Source organism: Acartia tonsa, chromosome 5, assembly GCF_053477335.1.
Source record: "Acartia tonsa isolate MP-2025a chromosome 5, ASM5347733v1, whole genome shotgun sequence".
In the NCBI taxonomy this organism is placed as follows: Eukaryota; Metazoa; Arthropoda; class Copepoda; order Calanoida; family Acartiidae; genus Acartia; species Acartia tonsa.
This window is the reverse complement of record NC_137264.1, coordinates 24,277,262-24,288,505: the sequence shown is the minus strand read 5'-3', so window position 1 is coordinate 24,288,505 and position 11,244 is coordinate 24,277,262. Positions and strand designations below refer to the sequence as shown.

Below are 11,244 nucleotides of genomic sequence, written 5' to 3'. Positions count from 1 at the left end.
GGGGAACTTTATATATATTTTAGGGGAGGGTATTTCGACCCAACAAAGATACATCCCCCCGGGAAAATGATTTCCTCCCTTTATCTTTAAAAAATTTAAATTTAATTCAAAATATGGAGGCACATCTGCTAGTATTAAAAAATATTAACGTATTGAGTAGATTCGCTGCATATAAAATATGATTTATATAATATTTACATAGAGCGTGATACAACAATCTAAAATAATTTAAGATGATGGGCAAATTTAAATCATTTACAAGTTAAAACAGTTACTTTTGTTTTAGTTAAATTAATTGCGACTTCACCCTTTTCCCCATAATAAAATTGCATAAAACTATTTAAAGCATCACTGGAATGGAGTACTTATTCGAAATGACCCTTTTGAGACTATATATTTCTTTTTATTTGCTAAACAATGACGGGAAAGAATATATCCTTTAATTAAATCTTATTGCGAGAGTTGACGTCCCCTTTTTTTTTTTTACAAAATAGCTGAAACCCGCCTTAGACGAACGCTAAGATTCCTAAAAGACCTCAAACCAATTGGTCCGCCGCCGGTTGTGTGGTCTTTCTGGATATATAAGCATAAATTTACCTATTTACATTCAGCAACTTTAGTAAATTTAGAATCAGAAAAATGTTCGAAAAATATTTTTATAAATCCGCCAAATTAGAGAAATACAAGTTATTCTTTCCTGTTTCTTTGAAAAAAGGTATATATTTATGATTTACTTTTGTAATTCAATTTTATTCATAAAATTTAAGTAAGTTGTTTAGGATTAATCTCATTTATAGAGATTAATAGATAAATAATCATCTAAGCCATAATATACTATAATTATGTTTCTAATGAGGTCTTACAATATAATGCAATTTAGGGAAGCTCCCTGTTGGTCTTAATTTTGTTAGTACGTCTTTCCTTACGTAACGAGCATCCAGCATACTTACTTGGTCTGTCGGTCATGGTACTCCTTTTTTTTATAAAGGTTTCTTGTTCTATTTAATTATCACACATTCTTCTCTTTTTTTTATATATGACCACTCATCTGCTACATAACCCATTTCGTCGCTTTGTTCAATGTTCATCCATGATTTTGTGTGTTTCGATAATCAACTTATAGATGTTATCATTCTTATATCTATGTAAGTTCAAAAATTAATGTTAGCTAACTCATTTTATTTTATTGTTTTGAATGTTATAGAAAACTTATTTTTAGTTAGTGCTGGATTAAGTTTACACATAATTTATTTACAGAAAAGTTACTAAAATGTAATTATGCTCAATAAAAAGATATTTTTTCTTTTCCTTAGTGACGAGACAAACGTGTGACTTGCCAAGATGGTGGAACATGGCGAAGAACACTTGTACAACTACTACAATGATCCGAGGGTGGGCATTCACTTCCGAATTTTAAACTATCCGCAAGCATATCCGCAAAAGACTACACAATAGCTTATAAGTAAGAGGGTTGCTTTATTATTAGAGTAAAGCAAACGGGAAGAAGTAGGTTTTGTTTAATAATATGCGTTTTTTATGATTTGTGTAAGTGCTGTGATTATGCGGAAGTGAACGCACAATTGAACCTGTATGTAGTTGAAGTCAAGCAAGATTCTGGTATCCGCACTACCACTGCCTGTAGCTGCAAATCTGGTTTTGCTTTTCCTATCCAAGTAATATTTGACGCTATTACACAAAGTTCTCCTGGAGCACTGACAATGCCCCCTCTTTATTTTAAAAAATAAGGAGGTGGGGTGGTAATTAATTGTTTGTTTGTTTATTACTTTAGACCAGGTTAGGTTAAGTTATATTGGTTACTGGGTAGTCCAGCATGCCTAGGGCACCGCAGGTTTAGGCTCGCAGGGTTGGGGGACAATCGCTGGGGTTAGACAATGACATAGCAAAAATACCACCTTTCCAGTCCACTCTAATTTTATAAATCACAATTTTTTCAGTGAACGTGAAGCGTGTAGGTACGGCTTGGAGGCAGGGTTGATTATTGGAGGACTCTCCATGTTCATGTCAATAATCAGGTATTCAATTCATATATCTATTCAAGATTCCATACATATCTCAAAATTTAAAAAAAAGTGTTCTAAAATTATATAAAGGTTATTATTAAAAGATATTATCCCACTTTGAAGGTTTTTTTATATCGCTTGATGACATTTTTATTCAATGTAAAATCTAATTTATTACTTTTGTATGAAATACATACCCCTCAGATATGATTTTTTAAAACAAGCAGGTAAATTCTAAAAGCTTCCTGAATTTATGAACCTGCATTGGGCTGTTGAGTAACACTATAACTTCTATTGTGACACATATTTTTCTTACTAAAATCAAGCATTAAAATTGTTTTAGTATGACATGTCAGGGCCTGATCCATGATGCCTGGGCAGATCAGATTATAACCAAGAGAGAACAAGCTGGCCTATGGTTCTTTATTTATCTGAACAGGGTATACTTATGTTTAAGTATTGGGGACTAAAACGATTAGATTTTAACCAAGTAAGAACTGACTGGCCTTTAGATCTTTTAAGGTAGAATAATGGATAATATGCCAGTCTGTGCCTCAAATGCACAATCCCCATTTTCAGATGTATTAAGATTACATATTGGCCCTAATCACCTTGGATATTAATTATACATACAACAGCCAGACATCATTCATTGATGACATGTTCTTTCTTTGGGAGTCTTAATAGTCTTTAGTTTAATGCAGTGTGGTTAAAACTGGAACCTGACACCTCCCTGCACGACAGAAAGTGTGCATGTAACCCTTTAAGCTGATGTCGCGGGTTTACTTACTTTAAATTCTTGGCTAAAAATTGATGCCATTTCATGAAAGAAATGTCAAGAAATACAGTCTCCATTATTACATAAGATACGATGAGAAATTTTTACTTTAATTAGTTTACCTAATATAGATAAGTATACCCTGTACCTGTATTAGTTTCTGATATGTCTGCAGCTCATTATATTTGCTATTCTATTCTTTGTTATCATTGGTGCCTACGTTAGCAACGGTGAGTGTTCATACAATGATAATCAATTCAAAAGCAAGTTATTTTGTGATGTAATTTATTCTCTTCTTTTTTACAACTTATGTTTTCTTCGAGTTTTTGCATATTCGCTCTCTCTTTCTTTTCTTTGTTATGACTATTGAACACCGCTCTATAACTCACTTTGTCCGTTTGTCCATTCCATAACTATTTTTTGTACTTCGCTACTTATGACTGTTGTCATCCTTGTTTATTGTATGAACACTGTAATTACTAGGAGTTAATATGACTGATCCGCAAGGAGGAAACTTTTGTAGGAGGCATATCTTTCTCTTCCTCTTGGTTACTTCTACAATAACTACTTTTTGTTCTCTTCTAGCTGCTATTTTCTATGCTCTCTTTAGATATGTTGCTAGGAATTAAATTATTTTAATTATTCTTCATCATTATATAATAGTTATAAATTATTTGTGCATTTAGAAAGTTTTATTTTTTCTTATTATGTTTTACTTTAAAATTGTACTTTCAGTTAAAAATAAATATTTTTTCTTCATATTTTCTGCAATAAATTACACATCAAACAAGGATGACAACATCCATAGTAGTAAAGCTCTTGAATACAAAAAAATAAAAACAGCAAAGCACCATGGAAACAGGGTGCATAACAGACAGACAGGCGGACATAATTAGTTATGGTGATAGGGTTATTACGCAGGAATAAGGTATAACCAACAAGCGAAATAAATATAAAATAATATTTGGGGGGCAAATGGAGAGGACGTCAATTTTACGATGTGTTGCCCCCTAACGACAGCTGAAAAACACGTATAGGTTTCGTGATTTTTTCCCAAATTAATTTCGTTATTGGTATAAGTTGGTTATTACGTATCTTTGTACAAAATTTCAGAAGTTTTATCAATGAAATGACCGTCATAGTATAACAGGCAGACTGACGGACAGAGTAAGATATGAGGTAAATGCATGCTCATCGATCAATAGACTGCCAGAACAAGCAAATTATATGAGGGATGCTCAATGGTATAGGAAATATTCACAATAATTTCCATTCGTCTATTTTGAATAGTAACTGAGAAATATCCCGTTTCCTCTTTACCGTATCTTACGGACAGGCAAACGGACTGACATTTGGATTATAGAGAAGCTCGCTACTGAAACAATGATTTCAAAACCACTAGAAGCAAAGTTTATAAACTGTATAAATTAATGTTATCATGCATTGTTCTATCCCTGAATTCGTGTTGAAGCTAGAGCTCGCTATTAACTGTATTTTGCTTTGTTATAAGTGATATCCCAATGATAAGTAAAATGTTAAGTAACTATAATTAATTTATATCCAGAGGGCAGATCATTAGGGCACATTTAATTTATCTAATATAAATGAATAGATCATTATGATATTGGCATTGCTTAATTTTGGTAACTTTCAAGTAGTGCATCAGCTACTCTATAATTAAAGTATGTCCGTAGGTATTTATTTAAATACTTCGCATTCAGACTAGGAATACTAGACTTTTATGATAAAAGTGTTTTATTGGTTTCTCTTGGTTTTTCTTCAGCTATGCTACTTTAGCATACGCTCATGGAGTGGAGATATTATTCTTGTTTAATCTAAAATTTTACACAACAATATGAAAATAATGCTTCCATGTTTAATTAATGCAATGTTGAATTAAAAATCAATATCATGTTGGTTAGTTAGTCGAGTTAGTTTAGTTTAGTCAATTTGGGATATAAGGAGCAAAACTACTCTTTAATCTGATTTGGTTGGACAATATGTTTAGTTTAGTTTAGCCAATTAGATATTTAAGGAGCAAAACTATTCTATAATGTTCTTATGTTGGTTAATTAGGATAGATTTTTATGTTATAGTTAAAAAAATAATAAGTACTCTATAATATTCTTTTGTTGGTTAGTTATTTAGTTTAGTTTAGATAATATAAGGAGCAAAACTGCTAAATAATATACTTTTTTAGTTAGACTAACCATTTTAGTTTTTCAAAGAACACAGCTACTCTTATAACATTTTCATAGTAGACCTGAATATCAAAATAATATTATTTATTACGTGGCAGAACAATTATTTCTTTATTAATTCTTGCATTTCTTTACTTTTGTTTGAAAAATGATATTGTTTTCAGTCATTTAAAGGGATGGAGAATATACGTAGATATACGGGAAAAAATTGTCCTCAATTTAGGCGGAACTCCTTTATTGGTCAGTTCGTTCATCTATTAGTAGGGAAGAGATAGGGTAAATGTGGAGGGAATCCTTATTTTAGCCCGGTGCGAATTCTTCTTTATTAGAAAACTTGAAAATCTGGTGTAAGATCCAAGTATTTACATTCATTGTCCTGTATTGTATAAGGTTTAAATCTATTTATACAATAAACTCAATAAATAGTTTTAAAATTAGGTAATTATATCAAATATTGAACATAATTAAGCGTTAAATGAATAATTTAGTTCGATGAGAAAAATTTTAAAATTCTTTATTTTTGATATTTAACCACCCTATTGGAATTGGAATTATTTCGTTGACATACTAATATATAATACACTGTAATAGTTACTAATAAACCAACCAATAGTGATAAAGGGTAAGTTTTTGGCCAGCAATTTGGTCGATTTACATAAAACTTTAAAGTCGACATGAATGTTCAACTAAAAAACTGTATGTCAATGATATGTCAGCAAAGACCACTTTTATATAATCGGTTCCCGAGATATTCTGTACCAAATAGGTTACTTTATAGAATAGGAAAGCCTTTACAGAAATTTTATTGTTGTCCAAATAAAACTAATAATTTAGAAACCCCATTTTAAATGGAAGTATGATGCTGTGTTTCAATTGTTGATAATGATTAAAAATTTATTTTATAACTTTTAACTTCCATAAAATTAATTTTCTCATATTTTTACATGAATTAAATTACTTTGTAACTAAAGTAACTTAAGAAATATGTAATAATAGACGATTCTTATATTGACTTCGCCCCAAGGGACCCACAGGAAAATAGCTTAAAACCATAAAAATAAATTTTTTTATATCCTTCGATGTTAAGAGAGGCATAGTTTTTTTTATTCCGAAAATCGTTTTAGCATCTAATAAATTGTGTATCACTTTAAAAACTTCCTATCCGGGATCTAAAGTTAGGATAATTTACGGATAACTAATCTTCTCCAATTTATACTAATATTATATGATATAGGCAGGGGCGTCCAAGCTTTTTATTTTTGGGGGGGGGGGTAAAAATTTTTTAAGGGGGGGGTAATTCGTTTTTTGAGGGGGTAATTACTTTTACCCCCCCCAAAATTTTTACCCCGGGGGTAAAATTTGCTTGGGGGGGGGTAATTACCCCCCCTGAAACTTGTTGGCAGGGGTAAATTTAGTTTATTTTTTTTATTAGAGATTTTTTATTTTGGGGGGGGGGGGTAAATACCCCCTCCGAAATAGTTGGGGGTGCCTACGGCACCCACAGGGTAGGGGTAAATTTTAAATGGCACCCCCAAAATCGTTTGGGGGGGTAATCGCCCCATTACCCCCCCCCTTGGACGCCTATGGATATAGGTATATGATTATTAAATTGTAATTTGGTATTATTTATATTTATTGACGTTGTCTTTTCCCTCCTAAAAATATAACTAATGAAATCATGACTAATAATCTGGTAAAATGATAGTACAAAAATTTAGGAGGAAATTGCTTAAATCTCATATTTTCCACCTCCTACTTTCCCTTCCCTTCTCCTCCATATTTCCATCTCCCCATCCTTTTCAATTGTCATAATCTAATTAGTTGACCGCTCTAAGTGGCAGCGTGATTTCAACAATAAAACTTTAATGAAAGCTATAAATGATTAATTACATGCAAACAATTGTTATTAATTACTCGATTTTTTAGTTGTGCTGCTACTCTAAAAAAGGGTTTTTAATATAACCATCCGTCTGTCTGTCTTTTTATTTTGTCTGTAAATACGAACCAGAATACTTTTGTTGTAGGCTTTCTTTCCCTATGGATCTTTGAACGCTTATTTTTTTTCAAGAAATCTTTACATGGTTGGAAATAAAAAAATAAATTATTAGGTTTTTTAACCTTCACTAAGCAGCCGCAATATCTTAATAATTTGCAAATATGAACCATTTATATTGTATTAGAGATATAATCTACTATTGCTATTTTGTTCCTCTAAATCAGTTTTTGGAAGATTATATTTCTACTGATATAAAAATATTTTTCAATCTCCCAACTGTCTTAGGAAATGAAGTCATCAGTATTTATATTTTACGCTGTTTCTTTATTTTCCGTTAAACTCTCTGAAATGATTTGATCTGCCGTTTAAAAACAAGTATTTTAGAAAATTTGTTGCTTTCACACAAAGTGCCTCTTGAACACTAAAATCTTCCATTCACTTGTTTTTGAAAAAAAATAAATAAAAGGGTTGGGGGTCTTCGCTACCAGCCTGTTGGGCAAATTCATAATCCTTATTATAAAGTAAACGGATGTTTGTTTGTCTGTTTGTACCGAAGGATATCGTAAACTATTTTGGGGGAGGGTACCACAACCCCCCCAAGAGAAATCGCCCCTAGATAAAAAATTATCACCTTCCCCAAAAAAATCTATTTTTAAAAAACTTAAATAAAAAATGGGTCAACCGTAGGGGGGGGGGGGGGGGACCGCTAGTGATTTTTAGAGTATTTACACTTCTCATAACTTTTGAATTTGATATATTCCTAAACATTGAATCTTAGCTGAAGTATGAACAGTGGCAGATTAAAAAGAGTCATCATTCAACATCTCCTTAATCTAACACCAAAAAACAAGAACATGTCGGGTATATTTAAAAGTGGAGTTATTTACATTGGTTTTAGTGAAATCATCTTTTCTTTTATCTGTTTCCGTGTTATCAGTGTGAAAGTTCATTTGTCTTTCTTAGCATTTGCAAAAAAGCTCTATTATATTTCTGATTTATGGTTTCTGCTTTTAGGTTAGCCTTCATATTGAGATAAACTAATATTTTCTTGTTAGAGAAGGGTATTTAGAGTAAAATAAAGTTATTTAGAAATGATAACAAAGATAAAATGAAGCAAGTTAACCTCAGTTTACACCAAAAATATACAGATAATAAAATTCTAATTAAGGCTTCAAAGCAATATATATTCACTGGATTAGAACTCGTTTTAAGCCATACTGTAAACCTATGTATCGTATAATAGACAATTTTTCATGTATAAAAAGTTAAAAATCATTAAATTAAAAGTTTATATTTTTACTAAAGCGAGCCTGCGACTCCCTGGGACCAATAAACTTGAGTTATTCTTTGAATTTAAATTTTCCTATCAGTGGAAAGTTTTCTATAATACGATGAGATACATAAATATTCTATATTATCTTTTACTCTCTTTTATGCGCGCCTAAAATCCATAACACTGTATATGCAAAAAGTGGTTGAAATGAGGTGAAAGTGTGGTAGGGTGAAGCGGTTCAACCCTACTGAGCGAGTCCGGTCAAAAGAGCCCCTAGCCTTTAAGAATTCTATCAATAAAGAACTACAAGTAGTTACAGTTTGAATGTTTTATTTGAACTGAATATACACAATAAATTAATGGCTTTATATACAAACAGATTACAATAGTGGGTTAGGTAGAAAATGGGTGTGGAGAAGATGGGGGGCCGCAGCCAGGTGAATAGCAGATGGGTAGGCCCCGGTAGGGGGTAAGGTAGACGTCCCCCGGAAAAGGGTAGGTTACTGGAACATGCAGGGGGGAGGGGCAACTCCCTCCCCATATCGGCGGGTGTTAACTTTGACCGCTTTCTTTGACGGTCAAACAATGGAAGAATGGGTTGGCTAGAAATGTGATAAGGAGGGGATTAAACATCTGGGTGTTATCGGCAGTCCCGGAGCATAGCGTGCTCTAGGAAGTGACAGTCTGTCTGTCCGACTACCACAAAAGATCGCATCTCTGTGTCTAGATAATGGACATTAATATCTAGATGGCCCACCTGACCATTTTTCATCAAACTTGAAAAGGGATATTTTTGCAGACAAAAACCCTTGTTACGGGCGACAACATTTTCAACAAAATTTTCCGACGGTATAATTTTCAGAAAACTACTTTATTCTAATAAATTTTACTACTCATAACTAAATTATTATATGTTTTGTCATATGCTTTACATTATACGAGGGAAGAAATTTTTACACGAGTTAATTTACCAACGAAAAGCTTTATTCCATGATATGCGACAATTTATAGTTAGTACTTTCAGTCAAAGATCATGCAATAAAATATTTTGCTAATTATAAAGCGAAAACAGTTGAAATAACTTATACTTATTTGTAGATCTACAATCTCCCTCCCCCTACAGAGGGGCATCCTTGTAAAGATTTTTTCTAACCCTCTTCCCCATCAGGATTCTTATTAATCAAAATTAGTCTACTACAATTCACTTAAAAATACATTTTTTTTTGAAAGTTTGTCTTTGGTAATTAATGAAACTGACAAAAAAACATTATGTTTTAATTATCATCAATAATATTTTTTTTTACATCTACAGGGTGTTTTAATAGAAACGTCTTTTTTAAATTCAATTATGCATAGAAAATAAAACAATTATATAAAATGCTTTATATATTTGGAAAACCTATTCTGGGACATTTATGTTTCAAATAATTGAAAATTATTTTTTTAATAACCTATGCCTCCAAAACCGGTTTTTCCAAAGACCTTGATTTTGGAGATTTATGGATTTAAAGATTGTGGAAAAAATGTGCACATTTTGAAAATTCAAATTGCGCGGCTTGTATTAATAGTAGAAAAACGTTATGCATACCGTTAGAATCGTCATGAACTCTAGTTTTTGGATATATGAGAACCATTCATGTGCTATGTATAGTAAAGGAGCTACGTGGTAAAAAGTTTAAATTTTCTTAAAACTTTTCAACATTTCTCACATTTTTCAACGTAGCTCCTAAACTACAAATAGCACTTTATAATGGTACATTTATTTTTAGAAACTAGAGTTTATGACGATTCTAACGATATGCATGGCGTTTTTCTACTATTAATACAAGCCGCGCAATTTGAATTTTAAAAATGTACACATTTTTTTCCACAACCTTAAATCCATAAATCTTCAAAAATAAGGACTTTGGAAAAACCTGTTTTTGAGGCATAAGGTTTTGAAAAAATAATTTTCAAATATTTGAAACATAAATGTCCCATAATAGGTTTTCCAAATATATAAAGCATTTGCTATAATTGTTTTATTTTCTATGCATAATTAAGAATTTAAAAAAGACGTTTCTATTGAAACACCCTGTAATATTACTGTTATTGTACCTTTATCTGCCCTATCTTATTTTTTTCAGACAACGTTTCGCTTCTGAAGATGTCTCCTTCCTAATCAGACATGATTGCATGTAACATTTAGACCAGGGCTCGGCAGCCATGCATAACAGAGCAATTAGTAGCAGAGAATTGGACTATTAATGACTGTATAAATCAGCAAGAACGTCCAAGCTTTTTTTGAGTTGGTAAAATGAGGGGTTTTAAAGATTTGAAGGAGATAATAATCTGCTGCTGAGCCCTTATTTAAAGTTTAAAGAAGAGTAATTAACAAATATCAAAGACAATTATGTCCAAAAGTGACACAACAATGACAATTAGAATGTCTCCATACTAATGAGAAGGTAATTGCATGCAACATTTATACTGTAACAAGAGTATTATAACAATGGACATAGAACACATGGATATTGTGACGGTTTTCAGATCTGTAATCAGTTATTCAATGCGGTCATTTTAATATGCAACATATTGCTAATATAGTTCTCAGATTTTGGTTAATACATTCTTCAATGGTCAGAGGAGGGGATGGGATAAAGGCAAAAGCTAGGAATGAGGGCTATCGTTATATTAGCCAGCTGGGAGAAATATTTTATTAGAGTTTGTGAGAATCTTTCACAATATCCACGTATTCTATATCCATTATTATAACATGAAGAATTATGAGTATAATTTTCCTAGAATCTCTAAAACAGCTAATTAATTTGGGAAACTTCTTATTGGTCATTATTAGACAGGTATTAAGCTATTTCTATCCCGGTAGATGAATACTACTAGAGAAACAACACTGAAAAAATGAATAAACAAGTTTTTTTTTATTGCAGCAACTTTTTACTGTTAAAGAATAACCAATTAAAACACACTTTTTTTTG

General features: G+C 31.8%; 1 protein-coding gene across 2 annotated transcripts; it reads left to right on the top strand.

The window, feature by feature from the left end:
• Nucleotides 1-633: 633 nt before the first annotated feature.
• Nucleotides 634-3,574, top strand: LOC145320288 (uncharacterized). 2 transcript variants are annotated; one of them, XM_080162707.1, is made up of 7 exons: nucleotides 634-715; nucleotides 1,314-1,392; nucleotides 1,597-1,673; nucleotides 1,956-2,033; nucleotides 2,365-2,461; nucleotides 2,957-3,029; nucleotides 3,283-3,574. In XM_080162707.1, exons 2-7 carry the CDS (start codon nucleotides 1,342-1,344, stop codon nucleotides 3,426-3,428), a joined length of 522 nt encoding a protein of 173 aa, XP_080018833.1. In that variant the 5' UTR covers nucleotides 634-715; nucleotides 1,314-1,341; the 3' UTR covers nucleotides 3,429-3,574. The 2 variants fall into 2 exon arrangements, with proteins under 2 accessions (XP_080018833.1, XP_080018834.1); XM_080162708.1 differs by lacking the exon at nucleotides 2,957-3,029 and having other exon boundaries at nucleotides 667-715; nucleotides 3,283-3,558.
• The last annotated feature ends 7,670 nt before the right edge of the window (nucleotides 3,575-11,244 follow it).

Coding starts and splice junctions, on each gene's coding strand:
- LOC145320288 (XM_080162707.1), top strand. CDS start 1,342: ATGGTGGAACATGGCGAAGAACACTTGTACAACTACTACAATGATCCG. Junction 1,393..1,596: donor ACTACTACAATGATCCGAGG/GTGGGCATTCAC, acceptor ACCTGTATGTAG/TTGAAGTCAAGCAAGATTCT. Junction 2,462..2,956: donor TCTTTATTTATCTGAACAGG/GTATACTTATGT, acceptor TACCTGTATTAG/TTTCTGATATGTCTGCAGCT.